The sequence below is a fragment of the Leucopleurus acutus genome (genome assembly GCF_964270905.1).
Source record: "Leucopleurus acutus genome assembly, chromosome: 8".
NCBI lineage: Eukaryota > Metazoa > Chordata > Mammalia > Artiodactyla > Delphinidae > Leucopleurus > Leucopleurus acutus.
Window position 1 is genome coordinate 24,165,466 of NC_139151.1, and position 24,230 is coordinate 24,189,695.

At 36.0% G+C, this 24,230-nt stretch overlaps 1 protein-coding gene across 1 annotated transcript in view; it reads right to left on the bottom strand.

The window, feature by feature from the left end:
- DDX10 (DEAD-box helicase 10) overlaps nt 1–24,230 on the bottom strand; it is a 289,494-nt gene that overhangs the window by 16,608 nt on the left and 248,656 nt on the right. The window contains exon 17 of the mRNA XM_082845741.1: nt 20,028–20,164. Coding sequence (XP_082701867.1) covers nt 20,028–20,164 — 137 coding nt within the window. The remainder of the gene's footprint in view (nt 1–20,027; nt 20,165–24,230) is intronic.

Genomic DNA, 24,230 nt, shown 5'->3' on the forward strand with positions numbered 1-24,230 from the left:
ACACAGGCTTGTGAAATGGACACAAAAACAAGACCCATATATACATATTTGTCTTCAAGAGACCCACTTCAGAACTAGGGACACATACAGACTGAAAGTGAGGCGATGGAAAAAGATATTCCATGTAAATGGAAATCAAAAGAAAGCTGGAGTAGCAATTCTCATATCAGATAAAATAGACTTGAAAGTAAAGAATGTTACAAGAGACAAGGAAGGACACTACATAATGATCAAGGGATCAATCCAAGAAGCAGATATAACAATTATAAATATATATGCACCCAACATAGAAGCACCACAATACATAAGGCAACTGCTAACAGCTATAAAAGAGGATATCAACAGTAACGCAATAATAGCGGGGGACTTTAACACCTCACTTACACCAGTGGACAGATCATCCAAACAGAAAATTAATAAGGAAACAGAAGCTTTAACTGATACAATAGACCAGATAGATTTAATTGATATTTATAGGACATTCCATCCAAAAACAGCAGATTACACTTTCTTCTCAAGTGCGCATGGAACATTCTCAAGGATAGATCACATCTTGGGTCACAAATAAAGCCTCAGTAAATTTAAGAAAATTGAAATCTTATCAAGCATCTTTTCTGACCACAACACTATGAGACGAGAAATGAATTACAGGGAAAAAAACGTAAACAACACAGACACATGGAGGCTAAACAATACGTTACTAAATAACCAAGAGATCACTGAAGAAATCAAAGAGGAAATCAAAAAATACCTAGGGACAAATTACAATGAAAACACAACGATCCAAAACCTACGGGATGCAGCAAAAGCAGTTCTAACAGGGAAGTTTATGGCAATAGAAGCCTACCTCAAGAAACAAGAAAAATCTCAAATAAACAATCTAACCTTACACCTAAAGGAACTAGAGAAAGAAGAACAAACAAAACCCAAACTTAGTAGAAGGAAAGAAATCATAAAGATCAGAACAGAAATAACTGAAATAGAAACAAAAAAAAAAACAATAGGAAAGATCAAGAAAACTAAAAGATGGTTCTTTGAGACGATAAACAAAATCGATAGCCAGACTCATCAAGAAAAAGAGGGAGAGGACTCAAATCAATAAAATTAGAAATGAAAAAGGAGACGTTACAACAGACACCGCAGAAATACAATGTATCCTAAGAGACTACTACAAGCTACCCTTTGCCAATAAAAGGGATACCTGGAAGAAATGGACAAATTCTTAGAAAGGTATAACCTTCCAAGACTGAACTAGTAAGAAATAGAAAATATGAACAGACTAATCACAAGTACTGAAATTGAGAGTGTGGTTAAAAATATTGTGACAAACAAAAGTCCAGGACCAGATGGCTTCACAGGTGAGCTCTATCAAACATTTAGAGAAGAGCTAACACCCAATCTTCTCAAACTCTTCCAAAAAATTGCAGGGGAAGGAACACACCCAAACTCATTCTATGAGGCCACCATCATCCTGATACCAAAACCAGACAAAGATACTACAAAAAAAGAAAATTACAAACAAATATCACTGATGAATATAGATGCAAAATCCTCAACAAAATACTAGCAAACAGAATCCAACAACACATTAAAAGTATCATATACCATAATCAAGTGGGATTTATCCCAGGGATGCCAGGATTATTGAATATATGGAAATCAATCAATATGATAGACCATATTAACAAATTGAAGAATAAAAACCACATGATCACCTCAATAGATGCAGAAAAAGCTTTGACAAAATTCAACACCCATTTATGATAAAAACTCTCCAGAAAGTGGGCATAGAGGAAACTTACCTCAACATAATAAAGGCTATATACGACAAACCCACAGCAAACATCATTCTCAATGGTGAAAAACTGAAAGCATTTTCTTCTAGGATCGGAAAAAGACAAGGATGTCCACTCTCACCACTATCATTCAACATAATTTTGAAAGTGCTAGCCACAGCAATCAGAGAATAAAAAGAAATAAAAGGAATACAAATTGGAAAAGAAGTAAAACTGTCACTGTTTGCAGATGACATGACACCATACACAGAGAATCCTAAAGATGTCACCAGAAAACTAGTAGTGCTAATCAATGAATTTGGTAAAGTTGCAGTATACAGAATTAATGCACAGAAATCTCTTGCATTCCTATACATTAATGATGAAAAATCTGAAAGAGAAATTAAGGAAACACTCCCATTTACAACTGCAACAAAAGGAATAAAATATCTAGGAATAAACTTACATAGGGAGACAAATCCTGTATGCAGAAAACTGTAAGACACTGATGAAAGAAATTAAAGATGATAAAAACCGATGGAGAGATATACCATGTTCTTGGATTGGAAGCCTCAATATTGTGAAAATGATTATACTACCCAAAGCAATCTACACATTCAATGCAATCCCTATCAAATTACCAATGGCATCTTTCACAGAATTAGAACAAAAAAATCTTAAGATTTGTATTGAGACACAAAAGACCTCAAATAGCCAATGCAGTCTTGAGGAAAAAAAACGGAGCTGGAGGAATCAGACTCCCTGACTTCAGACTATACTACAAAGCTACAGTAATCAAGATAATATGGTACTGGCACAAAAACAGAAATATATATCAATGGAACAGGACAGAGAGCCCAGAGATAAACTTACCCACCTATGGTTAACTAATCTATGACAAAGGAGGCAAGGATATACAATGGAGAAAAGACAGTCTCTTCAATAAGTGGTGCTGGGAAAACTGGGCAGCTACATGGAAAAGAATGAAATTAGAACACTCCCTAACACTATACACAAAAATAAACTCAAAATGGATTAGAGACCTAAATGTAAGACCAGACACTAAAAGACTCTTAGAGGAAAATATAGGAAGAACACTCTTTGACATAAATCACAGGAAGATCTTTTTTGGTCCACCTCCTAGAGTAATGGAAATAAAAACAAAAATAAACAAATGGGACCCAATGAAACTTAAAAGCTTTTGCAAAGCAAGGGAAAATACAAACAAGACAAAAAGTCAACCTCAGAATGGGAGAAAATATTTGAAAACGAATCAACTGATAAAGGATTAGTCTCAAAAATATATAAACAGCTCATGCAGCTCAATATTAAAAAAACAAACAACCCAATCAAAAAATGGGCAGAGACCTAAATAGACATTTCTCCAAAGAAGACATACAGATGGCCATGAGGCACATGAAAAGCTGCTCAACATCACTAAATATTAGAGAAATGCAAATCAAAACGACGAGGTATCACCTCACACCCGTCAGAATGGGTCATCAGAAAATCTACAAACAACAAATGCTGGAGAGGGTGTGGAGAAAAGGGAACCCTCTTGAACTGTTGGTCAGAATGTAAATTGATACAGCCACTATGGAGAACAGTATGGAGGTACCTTAAAAAACTAAAAAATAGAATTACCATATGACCCAGCAATCCCACTACTGGGTATACCCTGAGAAAACCATAATTCAAAGACACATGCACCCCAATGTTCATTGCAGCACTATTTACAATAGCCAGGTCGTGGAAGCAACCTAAATGCCCACTGACAGACGAATGGATAAAGAAGATGTGCTACATATAGCCATAAAAAGGAACGAAATTGGGTCATTTGTAGAGACGTGGGTGGATCTAGAGACTGTCATACACAGTGAAGTAAGTCAGAAAGAGAAAAACAAATATCGTATATTAATGCATATATGTGGAACCCAGAGAAATGGTACAGATGAACCGGTTTGCAGGGCAGAAACAGAGACACAGACGTAGAGAACAAATGTATGGACACCAAAGGGGGAAAGTGGCTGCGGGTGTGATGGTGGTGTGATGAACTGGGAGATTGGGATTGACATATATACACTAATATGTATAAAATGGATAACTAATAAGAACCTGATGTATAAAAAAATAAATAAAATTCTAAAATTCAAACAAAAAAGGATCATCATGATCAAGTGGAATTCACCCCAGGGATGCAAGGATTTTTTTAATGTCCACAAATCAATCAGTGTGATACACCACATCAACAAACTGAAGAATAAAAACCATATGATCATTTGAATAGATGCAGGAAAAACTTGTGACAAAATTCAACACCATTTTATGATAAAAACTCTCCAGAAAGTGGACACAGAGGGAACCTAACTCAACATAATAAAGGCCATATATGACAAACCCAAAGCAAACATCATTCTCAATGGTGAAAAACTGAAAGCATTTCCTTTAAGATCAGGAACAAGACAAGTATTTCCACAATTGCCACTATTCAAAATAGTTTTGGAAGTCCTAGCCATGGCAATCAGAGAAGAAAAAAGAAATAAAAGGAATCCAAATTGGAAAAAAGAAGTAAAATTGCCAGTGTTTGCAGATGACATGATACTATACAAAGAAAACCCTAAAGATGCTACTAGAAAACTACTAGAGCTAATCAATGTATTCGGTAAAGTTGCAGGATACGAAATTAATGCACAGAAATCTCTTGCGTTCCTATACATTAATGATGAAAAATCTGAAAGAGAAATTAAGGAAACAATCCCATTTACTATTGCAACAAAAAGAATAAATTACCTAGGTATAAACCTACCTAAGGAGGCAAAAGACCTGTACTTAGAAAACTATAAGATACCGGTGAAAGAAATCAAAAATGACACAAACAGATGCAGAGATATACCATGTTTTTGGATTGGAAGAATCAATATTGTGAAAATGACTATACTGCCCAAAGCAGTCTACAGATTCAGTGCAATCCCTATCAAATTACCAATGGCATCTTTCACAGAACTAGAACAAAAAAAATTTAGAATTTGTATGGAAACACAAAAGACCATGAATCGCCAAAGCAATCTTGAGAGAGAAAAACGAAGCTGGAGGAATCAGGCTCCCTGATTTCAGACTGTGCTATAAAGCTACAGTAATCAAAACAATATGGTACTAACACAAAAACAGATCAATGGAAACAGGATAGAAAGTCCAGAGATAAACCCACGCACCTATGGTCACCTAATCTATGACAAAGAAGGCAAGAATATACAATGAAGGGGACTTCCCTGGTGATCCAGTGCTTAAGACTTCACCTTCCTATGAAGTGGTTGTGGATTCGATCCCTGGTCGTGGAGCTGAGATCCCACATGCCTCGCAGCCAAGAAGCCAAAACATAAAACGGAAGCAGTATTGTAACAAATTCAATAAAGACTTGAAAGAATATATAATGGAGGAAAGACAGTCTCTTCAATAAGTGGTGCTGGGAAAACTGGACAGTTACATGGAAAAGAATGAAATTAGAACACTCCCTAACACCATACACAAAAATAAACTAAAAATGGATTAAAGACCTAAATAAGGCCAGATACTATGAAACTCTTAGAGGAAAACAAAGGCAGAACACTCTTTGACATTAATTGCAGCAAGATCTTTTTCGATCCACCTCCTAGAGTAATGGAAATAAAAACAAACAAATGGGACCTAATGAAACTTAAAAGCTTTTGCACAGCAAAGGAAACCATAAACAAAATGAAAAGACAACCCTCAAAATGGGAGAAAATATTTGCAAACGAAGCAAGCATCTAGGGATTAATCTCCAAAATATACAACAGCTCATGCAGCTCAATATCAAAACAAACAATCCAATCAAAAAATGGGCAGAAGATCTAAATAGACATTTCTCCAAAGAAGACATACAGATGGTTAAAGAGCACATGAAAAGATGCTCAACATCACTAATTATTAGAGAAATGCAAACCAAAACTACAATGCGGTATCACTTCACACCAGTCAAGAATGGCCATCATCAAAAAATCTACAAACAATAAATGCTGGAGAGGCTGTGGAGAAAAGGGAACCCTCTTGCACTGTTGGTGGGAGTGTAAATTGATACAGCCATTATGGAGAACAGTCTGTAGCTTCCTTAAACAACTAAAAGTAGAACTGCCATATGACCCAGCAATGCCACTACTGGGCATATACCCTGAGAAAACCATAATTCAAAAGGAGTCATGTACCACAATGTTCACTGCAGCTCTATTTACAATAGCCAGACATGGAAGCAACCTAAGTGTCCACTGACAGATGAGACAGATGAATGGATAAAGAAGATGTGGCACATATATACAATGGAACATTACTCAGCCATAAAAAGAAACGAAATTGAGTTAGTTGTAGTGAGGTGGACAGACCTAGAGTCTGTCATACAGAGTGAAGTAAGTCAGAAAGAGAAAAACAAATATCGTTTGCTAACACACATATATATGGAATCTAAAAAAAAAAAAAAAAAAGGTCATGAAGAACCTAGGGACAAGATGGGAATAAAGACGCAGACCTACTAGAGAATGGACTTGAGGATACGGGGAGGAGGAAGGGTAAGATGGGACAAAGTGAGAGAGTAGCATGTACATATATACACTACCAAATGTAAAATAGATAGCTAGTGGGAAGCAGCCACATAGCACAGGGAGATAGCTCTGTGCTTTGTGACCACCTGGAGGGGTGGGATAGGGAGGGTGGGAGGGAGGGAGATGCAAGAGGGAAGAGATATGGGGATATATGTATATGTATAACTGATTCACTTTGTTATAAAGCAGAAACTAACACACCATTGTAAAGCAGTTATACTCTAATAAAGATGTTAAAAAAAAAAGGCATTCAATAAATGCCTACTCATCTGAAAGGCAGAAATCATGACCTTGTTGAAGGTTCTTAGGAGTCCTGAGAGGTACCATTACTGCAATGAAGAAGGCAATGTTTCATCAGAACTTGCTTCTAATTCAAGTTCCAACGGAGTCACAGAGGAGAGCTTTACGCATGGGAAAACTCCCACAGCACTCAGTCCAGTCTGTGGGTACACAGGCGCCAGGCTGCTGACCAATCCCCTGTTTTTAATAGCAAAAGTTCCCAGTGTTCTAAATTTTGGCTTTGCATATGTTTTTCAAAATTATATAAATGGTCATGTTAAGGCTAAATTTAGTAATTCATTTTTCCAAACACATGACTTCTGTTGAGTTAACACCCAGTCAGCGGACAGTTAAAATTTTACCATTACTACAGCTTCCATGAGATGTAATGGGCAATCATCTAACTTTTAAGTACTTACAGATTAACTACTACCTCCCTAATGGTATCTTAGTTTCCTCTTCCTTTGTCACCATTACTTATATCTGTATTTCTAGGTTCCATCCTTGGCCCTTTACTATTCTCATTTTACATATTCATTCTGAGTATTCTCATGCAGTTCAGTATTCCAACTATCTTCCATAGTGCTAATGACTTATAAAATATTCATCTTTATAGCCTAGAGTTCTTTCCTGACCACGAGATCAGCATATTCAGCTGGATCCTGGAAATCTCTATCTACATTTGCAAAGGCACCGCAAACTCAACATGCCCCTAACTACTACATGTTTTCCCCAAATCTATTCTTCCTCCTATATTTTCCTTCTGAGTGAACAGTAATACCCCTACTAAAAGCCTGGAAGTCATCCTTTAACCACTTCTTCTTCACATCCTTAATTTAATTGATCATTTCTTCACTAATCTCTCTCAAACCCATCTAAGTCTTTCTAGTGCCTCTGTAACTATTTGTTATTCATTCCCCTCCTGACTCAGCTCCGGGAAGCCTCTCCAGACCATCCTAGTCTAGGTTAAGTGCCCTTTTAGGTGCCCCCTAGCACTATGCACTCCTCCATCACACCCTATGAAATGCTGTACTAAGACTGTCTATTTTACTTATCTGCTTCACCAATTAGATTCCAAGTTCCTTGAGGACAAAAACTGTCTTATTCTTTTTTTTGCAGTACGCAGGCCTCTCACTGTTGTGGCCTCTCCCGTTGCGGAGCACAGGCTCTGGACACACAGGCTCAGCGGCCATGGCTCACGGGCCCAGCCGCTCCGCGGCATGTGGGATCTTCCCGGACCAGGGCACGAACCCGTGTCCCCTGCATCGGCAGGCGGACTCTCAACCACTGTGCCACCAGGGAAGCCCTGTCTTATTCTTTGCAGTCACATTGCCCACTGTAGTATCCATAGGCTCAGTAAATATTTCTTAAATAAATGAATAAACCCACTAGGCTAAGCTTCTATACTGCTAAATATCTGACTGGCCCACTCTATTATCATATAAAGTTAGGCAGAGTAATCTCTAACTAAAACCACATTCCTACTTTCTTTGTGAGTGAGTATATAAGTGGACATTAAAATCTGTACTGCATTTTTTTTCAAATCGCATATCATTAATCCCAAAGAAATCCAGAAGATCAAAGCTACAGTGAAAATTAAAACATTAATGGCATAAGGAAAATAATACTAGAAAGAAGCACCCAATAACCTCAGACTCAGAATAAGAAATGAAACAATACTTCAATACTACAGAAGGAGTATAACTTGCCATTTTGATTCAACAAAAAAAGAGTAATTTTGATTTTCTTTGAAACAATACATGTAACTTCTCTGGATTATACATCTCATAATGTAAAGAACATCTTTTCCCCTCAGCATGTTTAATGTTGAAATGTCTGCTTTTTAAAATCAGTTACTTAACAGGTAGTTTTACAAAAATTCTGGTATGGAAGAAAGTGGCTTCTGAGTCAGACCTGACTGACTCAAATGTTAGCAAATGCCTAAAACTTGGGAAAACTGCTTAACTTCATGGAGTGTGAATTTCCTAATTTGTAAAATGTGATTAATATCTACCTCATGCAAGATAAGTGATATATGAATAGTAAATGCATTATAAATATAATTATAGTATCTCCAAATCCCCTTGACGGGAACTAACTTCTCTCTTTTTTATTATAGTCGATTTACAATATTATGTTAGTTTCAGGTGTACAACATAGTAATTCAATATTTTTATAAATAGTACTTCATGTAAAGTTACTATAAAATAACAGCTATATTTCCCTGTATTGGACAATATATCTTTGTTTCTTATTTATATTATACCTGGTAGTTTGTATCTCTTAATCTCAAACCCCTATCTTGACCCTCCCCCCGCCCTCTCCCCACTGGTAACCAATAGTGGTAACCATTAGTTTGTTTTCTTTATCTGGGTCCGTTTCTGTTTTCTTCTATACATTCATTTGTTTTCTTTTTTAGATTCCACATATACGTGATAACATACAGTTTTCTTCTTTCTCTGTCTGACTTATTTCACTAAGCATAATACTCTCTAGGTCTATCCATGTTGTTGCAAATGCCATTATTTCGTTCCTTTTTTATGGCTGAGTAATATTCTACTGTATATATATTCAAAAAGAGTTGATACACCATCAACACATTATAACCTAAATAATTAAGCATAAAAATACATTCAAGTTTTCTCCTCTTATCCCCAATGAATGACATGGTGCTTTAACTCTTAACCTGAATTACCTTTCCAGTCTTCAATTGGAGTAATCAGTCCATCTTAACTTCACTCTCCTGTTCTCATAAACTTCATGCTGGCATACACCTTTCTAATGAGTTTCCACTTTATGGACTAGAATAGCAGCTGCTTCTTATCCTCATCACCTTCCATGAAACCAATCAGAATCATAGTCAGTATAGACACATGGTTGAAGGATGATGGAATGAAAAAAAGCTGAGGAATCTCCTCTGGCAGGAATATACATAATTATATAGAGTCGCTATTAGGGTAACTATTTAAATTAAATATTAAATAATTATTTATTTAATATTAATATTAAATATTTATTTAAATATTTAAAGTTTAATAATTGTCCAAGCAATTCATGGTTAGAATGTTAGGATGAATGATTCCTTCTTTCCTAAAGAGAAGACTTTCAATAATTCTTCAGGTCTCACTTCAGAGAAGTTTTTCCTAACCACTTTATATAAAGCAAACTCTCCCAATTCCTCTCTAGGTAGCCTACATTTACCACTTTCATGGCCCTTATCACCATCTCTTCTCTTTACATTCCCTCACTGGAATATAAGCTTTATGAGGGCTGGAATCTAGTATCTCTATTGCTCTATGCCAAGCACACAGTTAACTTTCAGTGTGTTTAATTCCTGAATAATGGAAACGCTGAGGAAGGAGAACAGACAAGTGAAGACATGTCCCACATTCCAATTTGGTAATATGGACCCTTTATCCACACATTGAATAGGATATGTTAATGACATTATTTTCATTATATCATACATCACTTCAATCTAGTCTGTAGGATAGTTTTGCAGACTGTTTTGAATATAGGGCCTGCCATGCTGTGTATCTGAGGCTTAATGAATGATTTTGATGAAGAAGAAGGAAAGTTCACATCCCAGAAGACATTCAATTCTATTCTTGTAAATGTATATACGCATTTAAAAACTCCTGCTACAGTTTTGTTTTTAGTAATTAAAATGATTATCATATATTAATGACTGTATTACATATCATACTCTGCTTTCTTTTTACCCTAGTTAGATCTTCATGGTAACCTTGCAAGGTAAGAATTATCATCTGATAAAGACTGATGAAGAAAACTGAGGGTCAGAGAGGTTAAGTAACTTAACTTGTCCATGGTCGACAACTTGTAAAAGAAAGTAACATTCAAATTTAGGTCTGTCTATCTGACTCCAAAAGTCACAAATATCCCGCAGGGCGAAGTAGCCTGCCTTTGTTCTAACAGACTTAATTTCACAAAACTCCTACTTCTCCACATGTTGCTAAGTTTAGGATACGGAATGTAGATCCATATTCCCAAACTATATTGGTGGTACATGTGGGCAAGTCATTCAGTCTCTGGGTTCATAGAACCATAGTACAGATGCATCTGAGACCATTTTTCCAGGAACAGACATACTTTAAATTCCTATGTATTGATACAGAAAGACAAAAGGAGACAGCCTGATTCCTTGATATAATATTTTTCCATGTAGAGGAAACTACCAAGTCTTATTTGGCTTGATTTTTACAAATTCTCTCTCTGGCCCTTAGGAAGCTTTAGTCAACAGTCTTAACAGATGTAGAAAGGGATGGGACATTCCAACAAGAAGAATGTAACCATTAGTATCTGCCATGAATAGGAAGACTACTGATTGTTAAACAGCATACTTTAAATAAATGATTTGTGAATAAACTCCAATACAAGACATCAGAATGTCCTCTGTAACCTGGAAACCACATTCCCTGGGCTACAAGGGTGCTGAATTTGGAACTGCTACTCCAAGTCTCAAGAATGTTCCAAGTGCTGTCTGATATGATTGTGGCCAAGGCACTATAGAAGAAAAGATTTGCTGGGAAAACTTTTCGACTTCTTCCCTGGTGTATGCAGGGCTTTATAGAAACACAGTGTAATGGAGTGAGCACTAAACTTCCAAGGACACTGGGGCAAGCAGTTCCAATAATTAAGTTTCAAAATGGCAACCAGAATCACCAGGGATTCTGTAAGCCTGGAAGACTGTGCAGCCAGAAAGCATCATGATGCCATATGTTAGAGCTCCTTACTTCTGTACTGGCTGCCTTTGTTCATGCACAATTAAGGCTGTGCAAGTTGGTGTGTGCTACATCATAAAATGGAGGACCAACATCACCATACAAGCCTGTTCAGAAACCTAACAAATGCCAGGACAAGGGGCTGCTGGAAGAAAGCACACTCCCTTTACTACAGTGTCTGTGCAGCTTTCAACCTCATGCTGTTTTCTCATTCTTTTTTGGAATGCAAAGGAAAGAAATCAGGTGAAATTGCAGGCTGAGCTAGCTGCAAGGAAGCTGAGGACTGAGGTGGAGAGCGGAGTATTCACTCACACAGAAACCCTTGGGTGTCCTTTTACAACATGCTGCCAAACTGTGTGTGGAAAGCTACCAAGAGTTCAGCAACTGCATGTCCAGTTTGTGCCCCTATTGTATAAAACTCTCCTTCTTGCATTCATATCAGTAAATGTAGCTTGGACTGTTTCTTAAAGAATTTTAAGCTAATAATAAATGACCTTGGGATCGTTAAAAAAATTCTCAGAGATCTCTATACCTACCCTTAAGTACTGGCACTCTGGTATTCAAATACGTTGTGCCAAAGACTTTCCCCTCATCATAAATTTTCATTTACAGGGCCATGGCAACAGTCCTAATGAAGATTAATTACTGCAGTACATTCCATAAAATCTGCCCAGTTTCCTTCTGATGGTGAAGGCTATCGCATATAGAAATGGAACTGAAAATGTATCATGTCCTTAATGTCTCTTTTCTAGCTGCTCGGTACTAGAAACGGATCTGTAAAAACAATTTAGTCAAAGAAAAGATTGACTGGCTCAGCATTCATTACAAACATAACTGCAAGAGCAGATGATATCCTCTTAGATCAGAATTCTAATAATCCGAAAAGGTTGGGGACTGTGAGAAGGCAACAGTACACAAGGGACTGCAATCACACTACTGATCCATGTACATGTTTCCTTCTAAAAAACACAAACATCATTTGGGATGGGGAAAAAGTTCTGGCTCTCCCAATCTCTATTTTTTTGGTTTATAAGCCCACTTAAGAATCTGATGAAAATTCGTGACACTTTTTCCAGATAAAGGCACGGGAGTGTCTGCTACATGCACACCCAAACCATCATTTTGCACACAATTTCAAGATGTTTGAGATTCCCCTAAAGTTCATCCATAGAGTTCAGGTTAAGAACTTCTCCTCTGCAGCAATTTAGAAGACACATGATTTCTCTTCTCCCAGATTAAAAAAAATATTTAAACACTCATACAAGTTGGGTTTATGTTATGGATTTTTCTTGCTACTAATCTGTATGTAAAATATATCTGCTCCCCAAAAGCACAACAGCTTTTCTCCTCAAACTACTTTCACTGATTAGCTTTTAATATTCAAGATCATCACCTACCCAATCATGTCCCCAATGTTCTAGCTATCTGGCAAAATTAAGTTTTACAGTTTAGACTAACTCTTCATTAGTCCTTCAAATGATTTCAAGAGAGAGAAAACCCAATGTTCAACAAAGTTATCCATTAAAGAATTACTTATAATAGCAAAAACAAAAGAAAACAAAACCAAACAACTAAGCATGAGTATGACCTAAGATTCTAAAAGAGGAATGGATAAAGAAATTATGACATAACTAAATAACGTAATATAGTCATTAGGTATTAATGCATTCTACATGCAGCAATGTGAAGTAAAAAAAAAAAAGGGTGGTGTTATTCTCAAGGATGGTCCTGAAAAGTATCATTTTCAACAGTCTTTTCGGTGAAAGCAAAGTCAACATGCACCATAATCAGGGCAGCAGCCAAGAGAACCCTACTAGATGTTTCATCTACTAGGTGAACCTACTAGGTGGTTCACCTTGGCCTCATAGCATCCTGAGCCATTCATCCATCTTCTTAGAGATCCTAGTATTTCTGAAACATGACAAACCCACCACTGTCACTGAGTGACAGTTATTCAATGGGTGGCTAAATGACAGAGGGGTAGAAAGCACAGGGCAAAACCTGAGACTGCAAGTAAGGTCAAGCTGAGAGCCTCCTAAACCTCAAATTTCTCAAAATGTGTTTTCCCCATCCCAACCCTCATCCCAGAAAATAATGCCTTCCTTCCTCAATAGGTAGCAACCTTTCCCCTAAGAGTCCCAAGACAAATAATACTGCCTTCCCACTCCTCTCCCACCTTCCCCACTCCCCCCTCCCTGCTACCCCAACAATCTGCCTTGGAAGTTTGTCCATTCATGCTTCACATCACACAGGATATGCTTTTGTTTTGTTTTAGGGCAATGGCAAAAGGGAGAAAGACAAAAGGAACACAATTTAAAGAAAGTCAAGTAAATTAACTCCTTGTTATTCACAATTCATGTTAAGTGCTGATAAAAGCTCTATGAACTTTGATAGGTCATGAACTTTGTATTTCACAAAGAAGAAGAGGTGATTGAGATTTACTCTTGAAAGCTGCTAGGCATACTGGAATCAGAGATAATCTCCTGAAGTTAAAAAAAAATAAAAGGAAAGAATGGCAGGCACACAATAAAGTCAATATATCACTGAGCTGAGCCAACTTCTTTCCATATCTATCACCCACAGCTAGATTCACCAATGAACACTGGTTCAGTAAGTGAAAACTATACCCAATCCTATTTAACAATCACCTAGACTCTGAGTAAAAAAAATCCCCTTAAAAAATCATCCCCTATATTTAGTGCCAACTATGCCACCAATTAATATAAAATACATAATGTGTCATACTCAGCCCCAACCAAAACCAGTTAAGAAAGGAAAATGCTTTCTGGGAATTTTCCTTCCCCCCAAATTTATCTTTAATGCATACATATTTCTTTTCCAGGTGAAAAGCCTTCCATGTATTACAAAGCTGACTGTAAAGTCATAGAAGAGTAGTTGCTGGGCAAAATTTACTGAAGAGTTGTCACAGAACACTAGGAGAAACCATACAGATTAAAGTGGTTCATCTCCTTCATGTAAGAGATACATGATACATGGGCAAGTTCACTCAAAAACAGAAAACTAGTATAAAACAGATTTTTAAAACAAAACAAAACCCCCAAACAAATGGAAAACCAGACAAAAATCCTTGATCAGCCTTTTGATTCAGAGCTGTGTCAGGCTAGGCAAAAAGAACAGCTAATTATATTAGATGTGAAAATTTACCCTGTACAGGAAAAGGTACCAATCCATATAGAGCTTTTCATGTCTAAATTATGCCAACAGTCTCAGTACAAATTACACGTGAGTGGTCTTATACCACCTAGAATAATCTACCAAATACCCCACCATATAACAATTCTTTATAAAGCAATCTTAGTCAGAGACCGTGTTCTGTGAAGAAAAGATTGATATAACGCAGTAACAGTCTAACCACAACCTTTTTCTTTCCCTTTTTTGCTTGAAAAAGGTTAAGATGATAAATATTAAAAACTTAATTTGGCTGGATAATGAATATCTGGAACATCCAGCTGCTTCTTTCTCATCATATTCAATACTTCGAAATTTTCACATCATTAGCAATTCACAAGAAGATGGCCATAATCCAAATATAATGAATGCTACTGATATACAAAAATTAATCTTAGATTACATGTTCAGGACCAAATCTCTCTCAGCTTGTGAGGCACAGCTAAAAGGAACACTTTTATTGAAAGAAGAGTTTAACTGGAATATGGTTAGACACTTGTCTCACTTCAAAGGCCATATTCTTTAGAAGGGCAATTTAACCTTCTCCCTGCTCTCTTACAACTTAAACTTACTTCAGGTTTAGCTTAGCCATCACTCCCTTCAGGAAGCTGTTTCTGGTTTGCCAAACCCAAGTGTTAGGCCCATCACTTTCGTGCTCATCCATCCCTCTCCCCATCACCTCCCCGAGTGCACAAATCACAGTACTTAACCACCATGTTGTTTTGTAATTGCTTGTTTATCCATCTGTAACCTCCACTGAACTAAAAGTTCTGTGAAAGCAGGAAAGGTATTTTTCTTGCTTAATGTTTTATCCTCTGTACCTGCACTATGCCTGGCACAGGATAGGTACTAAAAAAATTCTTAGTTGAAAGAATGGATGGAGGAAATGTGACAAGAAGCCAGAGACTACAGATCAAGTAGAAATTTTTTAACTCTTAAATAAGCAGAATGTGATTTAAATAATGCAGAAAGTTGCTTCTACAGCTCTTGGCACCACATATAGAAGCTAGTCAAATATGTTTATTGTGAAAGCAGTATAACTCTACTATATGGACTATTTGGGAGATTAAGAAATGAAAAATCACTTATGAGCACAAAGATAATTACATGCAATATTTGAGGTCTTATGTCCTCAAAAGGTATGAAAGCCTATATCAAAACTCACTGGAGACAAGAACACATGATTCTGTGTAGTTCCCTGCAGACCAATGAATTCTCTGATGTCACAAAGTCCGCTGCAACAAAGAGCTAGGTTTCCTACTAAATTTTCTGTCTATTTTAATAACAACAACAAATCCCAATATCTTGTATTAACTCTACCTATGCTAGTTCCATAGAAGGAATCAGAAATGAAAACCATAGAGTAAAACATAGCATGGACCCATTTGTAAGATGGAAGAAGATGAGAAAAGAAAGCAGAGAGCATCAAAGCAAGCTCTCCCTTCTATACCTACTTTCAAAAATAGCGCACAAAAGCTTAGAGCTTCCAATGGAATTCAGGCATCTGCTACTGACTAACCAGCTAACATTCCTTCTGTACGATGGGTAGATTACCCACTCCCCCTATTTCATAGCTCTGTTTCTAAGGATAAATGGAGCTATTAATGGCAGCATTCTTAAAGTTCCTTAAAAGGAACTCAGGGTCATATCATTTTCATTGTCCCTGGGACTATATTATAAGCAAGGTATCTCTTTTTGTCATGCTAACTTAAAGAAGTTGGATCTTATATATGAGAATCTCTTTTGAATCTCAGTGTTAGAGATGACAATTCTGATAATTCTACAGAGGGTTAAGGAGGGTTTAAATTCTACTGTGGCTATATACTGAGCTGAGGAGGAGGACAGAGGTACAAACTCTTTAAAATCCTATCAGACCTCCCTGAGGAGGAATTACTGACCCCAAGTTCAGTCGTTCTCCACTAAATCTGGCTCTCCTTTGCCTATTTCCTACTGACTAAGTGTCTTTCCATGTAGAGAGACAAATGTGTTACCTGTGCTGAATATCTACGGGTGTCACCAAAGTGAAGGAAAAAGAGACATAGAAAGGAAACATTCAAAGAAATTAGCTCATATTAGTTAGTTTGGGACTAATAGCCACTTTCTAATTGGTATAACCAGTCCTATACAAACTCATATCTGAAAATGCTAAATTAATATCCAGAGAATAACCTACTTGCAGAGTGAGGATGACCAAGAGGCTGGAACACTAGCTGTCCTACAATTACTGAGCAGAAGCCAGAAACAGTGCACCAAATAAAACCTGTGAACAAGCCAGGAGGATCCTCTAAAGCTAACATCACAAAATCTTAGCATGTCCATGAGAGGCAAAGAAAAAAAGATGTAGCAGAACTGGAACAATATAGGAAGATAGAATCGGCGCTATTATTATACACAGCAGAAGCAATTACTACTGTCAAAATTCTAGTGTACGTGAATTTACTTGTGAATGCCTCTTCTTATCCAAAACAATGTGGTTTTAGTTTACATATATCTTTATTCATTGCCACTGAGGTAATTTCAAGAGAGAAGGGAAAATTAGAGTGTAAATAGAAATTTCACATGTAGACTATTACTTGTAACTTACCCTAAATCCTACCTTCTAGTCCAGGAATGGAAAACAGGTTTTATCTTGTGTACCAATCCCGATTGATTGATGGACCCTGTTTGAGAAGGACTGCTAGGACTAAATGGAAAGGAATACAGACAAAGCCTATCCTGGATGAGGGATGGGGCAATTAAGCACTAGTAATACATTCTACCATCCCGGGTCTAGTCCATTGGTTCTCAACTGTGAGAGATTTTGCTCCCCAAAGGATACCTGGCAATGTCTGAAGATACTTCTGGTTATCCCAACTGGGGAGGTGCTAGTGGTAGAGGATGATGTTAAACAGTCTACAACCACCTCAAACTCTCCAAAACAAAAAATCATCTGGGCCAGAATGCCAATAATGCTGAGGTAGGGAAACCATGGTCCAGTCAAATCTATCCTATGGTTAGTCCATGGATCAGGTCTTCAGCCAAGTAACATTAAATTTGTCTTGAGGTAGTTTTCCTGAGCTACCTCTCCTAATGCCATAGTAATTCTATATAACTTGTCTGGAGTATTAGAACCAGAGGTTCAATTTGATTCAGGCAGATCACACTGACCTGTCCCTAACTTGTATTGTGATCACAGACAAATGATTTTATCCCTCGAAGCCGTGGCGTTTTCATCTATAAGAGGAGGGGAGTGGACTAGATAATCACTGTGCTCATACAAAGACAAAACTGCTAGGAAGCCCCTAAATGTACTAAAGGAATAAAGCCCTTGTTGATATTCTTTTCAACAACAAGATAATTTTTCTTCAGCCTAAGACAAGTTTATCAATTCCTTTCAATCTCTGCTAATATAGTTATCAGTTATGCCTTAACTTAAAACTATTTTAATTTTCATGTAATGCTTAAATATTTCCCATCTGAACGCTTGTCACTGAGTTAAGATGCTTTGGCATCTCTCAAGGTATTACTACCATCTTGTGCATCACCATTACACTATCGGAACTTGGCTTCTTCCAGTTCTCCAACCATCTATTCTGTCATCTCTGGTATCATTTAAGCTATTAGGACCAATTATATAGTTGCTTATCATTATGCTTCTCTCTTTTACTCTATAAATCTCCTTCATAAATCTATTAATCAATACAAGTATTTTAGGGCCTTTTTCTGTGCCTATGACATTAATGCTGGGGAGATGAGTAAAGGCTGGAGCTGAAAGTATTGGTATAAAAAGACAGATTTTCTAGCTACAAAGCATTTACAAGCTCATTAAGAAGATGAAATGTGAAACTATTTGAGAACAAGTCATATTAACTATGTGGTAGTAGGGAAATGTCACTATGAGGGTAAGGGATGCCAAAAGAATGAAATGAAATGTCTGCTGTACGTAGATTAAGGACGACCCAGAAACTATCATGAAAAATGTTGGACAAAAATCCTTATGAATCAGATACAGAAGGATTGCTGACATCTTACCAGTGATTTCAAAGGTTGGCTCTATGTTTTAAAGGTATGTTAGACAGATGTGGAAAATATGGCCAAATAACAAACTGTAAGAACCAATTAAAGTTCCCTTCAGAAAGTAAAATTACACAGAGCATTTAGAAGTTAATGATATAAAGTTATATGTGTTAAGTTAGATCACATGTATCAAAATGGAGATCCCATAAACTACTCTCAAACAGGGACATTTATATAAGAATAAAAAGGGCAACAAACAACCATACTGACAGTTCATCAAGGTCTGGACATGTGTATTTTCTGAAGTAGAATATGCATATTTACTCTTAGAGGTCAATTTCTAAAGATTAGAATTATGCCCTGGACCTAAATTATTTAACCCTTATCATTTAAATATTTTTTCTAAATCCTAATAAATTATTTTCACCTGTGGTGCTTCTTCTGGTAGTAAAGCTATTATGTCCATTACCTAGTTGTCCAATAGCAAATGTCTCAAGTTTCTGGCATCACATGGGAAGACTGCATTTTGGATAAGTCATTTTCACTATTATAAAATAATACTATGTTTAAATGAGCACAATATTAAAATAAAGAGTAACTCTGAAATGATCTCTCTATAGCATTTTTCTCTTAAGGGGATAATCTTTTTGAGACCTTTTCATAATGCTCTTAGTTAAAACTGGATTATAGCTCTCTGTGGCCTATTTTTTCAACTCCAAACTTTTCAGACTAGCAACTTTAGGGGTTCCAACAAGCCTCCTCTCCCTTTCAACCATATTAACTTCATCCATCATTAGTACCTCCCCCTTGTGCCTAAATAGGCTCATTGATTTAGTTCAGTCATGAACCATGCAGTTCAATATTCTCAACTTTTAAATCAACAGAATCTCAATTTAATCTAATACATAGTACTCTGAAAACAAGTGCTGAGCAAGTCATTCAATTCATTACATTTCATCTATTTTTGGCATGGCAGCAAGTAAGTCCACATTAAAATGAACAGATTCTAATTTGAGAGAATTTGTCAAAGGCTGTTTATGTACGAGTTTTCCATTATTTTATGTGTTTCTTACTTAATTTTACAGCAAAGAATGTGAAAGTATAACTGCCCTTTTAAAAAATTCAGAAATAATTTTTAACACCAATCTCAACAGTGAATCAAAATAAAATCTTACCTCTGTTTGCACTAAATATACCCTAGTGCATCAAATACTTAAGCATAAAAGATTCAGAAAGAGAGAGACAAGAAGAGAACAGACAAAGAAAAAGATACAACTCTCATGTCACCCATATATCTGTTAACAGGAATTAACAGAAACAGTAGAAGGGCCCCTAAAATGACGAGAAGAGCATGAGATGTTTGTCTCCACACATCTTTTGGAGTTATTAAAAGGAGAAGACCCATATTCTTAATGCCACCAACGGTAGAAACATACCTAATTTTGTTTTCCATATCTTCATTATCTGATTCTTCGGAGCTTCTGTACTTATCTGGATCTGGAAGTGTGCTTGGATCAAATCCATCATTATCATCATCACTCCAATCCAGAAAGGCTTCTTCTTCATCTTTAGCCTAAGAAAAGGCAAGGGAAATTGTCGTTTAAGAAAACAGCTCATAAATAATCAGGTCTTATTTCTAGCCCCAAATAAATATCCCTAACTGAGATCCTCAAATTAGAAGCCTTTTATTCTGGCAAAAGCCTCTATGTGACTTTCAGAACCATAATCATTTGCACTGAGAAAGAAAACCCATGTCATTTCAAAAGCAAAACAAAATATGGTTCAAAAAGTAAATCACTATTAAGTCCCTTAAACAAAATATGGGACAAATTTGACAGTTTAATTACTTCCATGTAACTCAACTATCAAAGAAATAAAGTGTAAAATAAATTTGTTTTAGTGCTCTTGTCCACTACGCAAGTTTCAAAACTACCAAAAATATTAGGTAAAAATGTAAAAGGCCAGACGAGAGAGTACAGAAATATGTCTGATAATTTTTTGACCGCAATAAATCTTAAAACAACAATCAGATCTGTATTAGCTCATTGATAGTGAAGGGCCTTCTAAATTCGAATTAAGTACAAAGTCACTAAGAACAATTAAAAAATAAGATAGAATACCAAGATACAGAAAGTTGGGAACTATCCAGTTTCATGCAAGTAGGTAGGTATTTAGGCTTTTGTACTTTTGTTTTGTGAGAACAAAGTACTGCAATGTTAAAATAAATTTACTACACATTTATGTAATGAACATCCCTTATAATAAGTTTATTTCTGGCAGATTGGTTTTGTCACCTGGTAGATAAGAAATACAAACAAACATTGTCACACGCATTTAACAGCTTATAAGCAGTAAGCAGGACTAAAAAACAATTCTGGACGAATTTCTCTTAGTTACCCACTTTATAATTCTTTTTCACACCATATGAGACAAACTTCAATGATTCTTTGATTTCAAATGATTAATGCTGTTTCCCAGAAACTGAATAACAACTCAGCATAGCATAGCAATTGACTGTGCAGCCCTCTACTGAAGTCTGCTTACACTCTTTGTACAGCTCTCCCTTGATAACCTCTAAACATAGCCAAAGAAGGAAGAAGTAAAGAAAATAAGGATTAGTCACTACTGCAAAAGTCCTTTATTGCTTTCTTGGTAAAATTCCCTGCTAAAAATAAAAGGTCTGGAAACAAATATCAGAAGGAAAGAAGAAAAGGCTGCCATCAGAGGCAGTAAGCAGTACAACTCAACAGCATACTACTATACAGTCCATTTGAAAATAATCAAGGATGTCAACAAAAACTGAATGTCATTATATACTGAAGAACACTAATCTCCCAAGCTACAAGGTATTTCCAATTTTCCAGTCTGGTGCTCTCAAAGGAATCTGTTATCTAAAGGTGGAGCCAGAGAATTACCAAAGTAATTCTCAAGCTTTTTTGGTCCCACGGCACCTATACATTTAAATATATAAAGGACTCCAAAGAGCTCCTGTTAAGGTGGATTATATCTATTGCCATTTAATGTATTAGAAGTTGAAACTTAGAATTTTTAAAAATTCATTAATTTAAAAGTAATAATAAACACTACATTATTATATATTAACATATATGGTAACATAAATAGTGTTTTTATGAAAATAGCTACTATTTCCAAAACAAAAGGGCTCTGTTTTACATTTTTACAAATTTCTTTAATGTCTGGCTCAGAAGAAGATATCTTGATGCTCATATCTGCTTCTGCATTCAATACATTGTTCTGGTTGAAACATACGAAGAAAATCCAGTCTCTCAGAGATAGGTAGTTGGGAAAGGGAAAAGTAATTTAACATCCTTTTTAGAGAAGTGCAGTTACTCTCCTTTGATACTACAATAAACACTGATGAGTGGAAGTTTCTTAAAAAGTAGTTACAATGTGGAATCTGAAGCCATTATCAATAAACTTTCTGTACTCTGTTACATTAAAATCCATTGGTCTACTTTGCACTTTGAATGGATCTTTTACCAGTGAATGATTTCATAACACTGTGCACCAGTCATGTGGAAAATACTGGCTTACTAAATTATGCATATCTTCTTTATATGGATCTTCAAATATTAACACATTTCATATACAATATTTTTAAAAATCATATTTCTTAATATCATGGTCAATATCATTTTAAATGTCTTTCAAAGTATTGGGAAGCTACTGGTGGATATAAGTTTTCTAAAATTCTCATTTTTTCTTAGAAGCTTGAATTTTTTCATCAGCGAGAAATAATTTCAGTTTTTTCTTTGAAGTGTAGCAATAAGTGTTGTTTTCCTCTGGCTGATTTCAAAATTTTCTCTTCATCATATAGCAGTTAGACTATGATGTGTCTAAGAATGGTTTTCTTTGTATTTGTCTTTCTTGGGGCTCTCTGCAAGCTTCTTGGATCTATCAATGCTTTTCAGTAAATTTGGGAAGTCTTTGGCTATGATTTCTTCAAATATTTTTATGCCTCTTTCTTACCATTCCTTCCATGATTGCAAGAACATGTATAATGGACTACTTCACAGTTCTCTTAGTTTTGTTCATTTTTCTGCAATCTTTTTTCTTTCTGTTCTTTGCACAGGGTTATTTCTACTGGGTCCTCGGGTTTGCTGTTGCTTTCTTCTGACAATTCCAAACTGTTTTTCAGCCTGCCTGGCAAAAATTTTACAGTAATTGTGCTTTCAGGCAGGTCTAATACCACATTTGTTTTTGTTTTGTTTAAATATAGTTTCCATTGCTCTGGGGAGGCTACCTATCTGTTTATTTACCTACCTATATTTTCCTTTAATTCTTTTAACATACTTAAAATAGCTACATTGAAATCTATGATAAATTCAAATCTGGGCTAACAAGAGTTTCTATTGAGTACTTTTTCTTGGCCATGGATCACAATTTCCTGCTTCACTACATGTTTCATATTTTTGTAGAAAACTAGATACTTTAGATAATATATTATAGAAAAACTTAATTCTGTTAGGTTTTTCTGAGGATTATTAGATTTCTATTCTAATAGACAATTACCTTGCCTGGATTCAAACTGCAAATTCTCTCTAACCCATGGTACTCAGCTACTTATATCTCATCTCTGTTTTGTTCTTATGGCTTCCAACTGCTGTTTTTTAGCCTGGTTTCCTATGAGTCTTCCCTCAGCCTGTGAAATGTGACACTCAGCCAAGGATTTAGGCAGAGCTGGGCTCCCCTCTCTGTGATTTCCTTGCTTCTTGGGGTTTCCCCTAATCTCCAGTTGCTCTGTTGGCTCTGAGATCTGTACTCTGATATGTCAAGCAGAATACTTGAATTAATTGTATTTTAACACCTAGAATCATTTAATATGCTCCTTTAACATTTACTATAAAGCAAGTGGCCTTCACAAAATAAGTACAATACAAAATAAATTAGAAAGTGAGTTAGTATAAACATCTTAACTCAATATTCCACTGTACATGTTTATCTATTTGAAGGAAAATACAAATTCAAAATGATGAAAACTTACTTTTAAATGGATAAAACATTATCTGGATTTGTATTACTATGACTTTCTTGTAATTGACAACATTCAGGTCTTGCTATTTCCTGATCTGTAAGATGATCCCACTGTTGATGCCATACCATATTGTCTGTGCTGCATTATACTCCTCAATTCATGACAATGACAAACAAATTTAAGTTGGCAATCACTCCTTTCAGAAACACAATTTCAACCTACTAAAACTGTAGAGATGATGGAGAAAGACATTTTCATATTGAGCTTTTTGTCTTTTAGTTCATTCTTTGAAGGGTTAGAAACATATAACTATAAAAATGTACAATATCTGTATTAAAAAGTACCATGTGCCTCTATTAATGCCTTTAATCTATTAAAAAATTTTAAAAGCACTATCATCTACAACAAACACAAAGCATAAATAAAAATCACTAAGTAAAGAGGGTATTGCCATCATGAAAACATTCTGGAGAAAAGTACTGAGTTTATCGTTCTGGCAAGGTCTAGTTTAGAAGTATGCTCTTTCTAGTTAGGTAAGGTGGTAAAGAAAATGGACATTGGACATTTTAGCTGCTCTGTCTCTCCCTATCCTTGTGATTTCATGAACCATTTAAAAGCTAATTATAAATATGGCACCATCCTC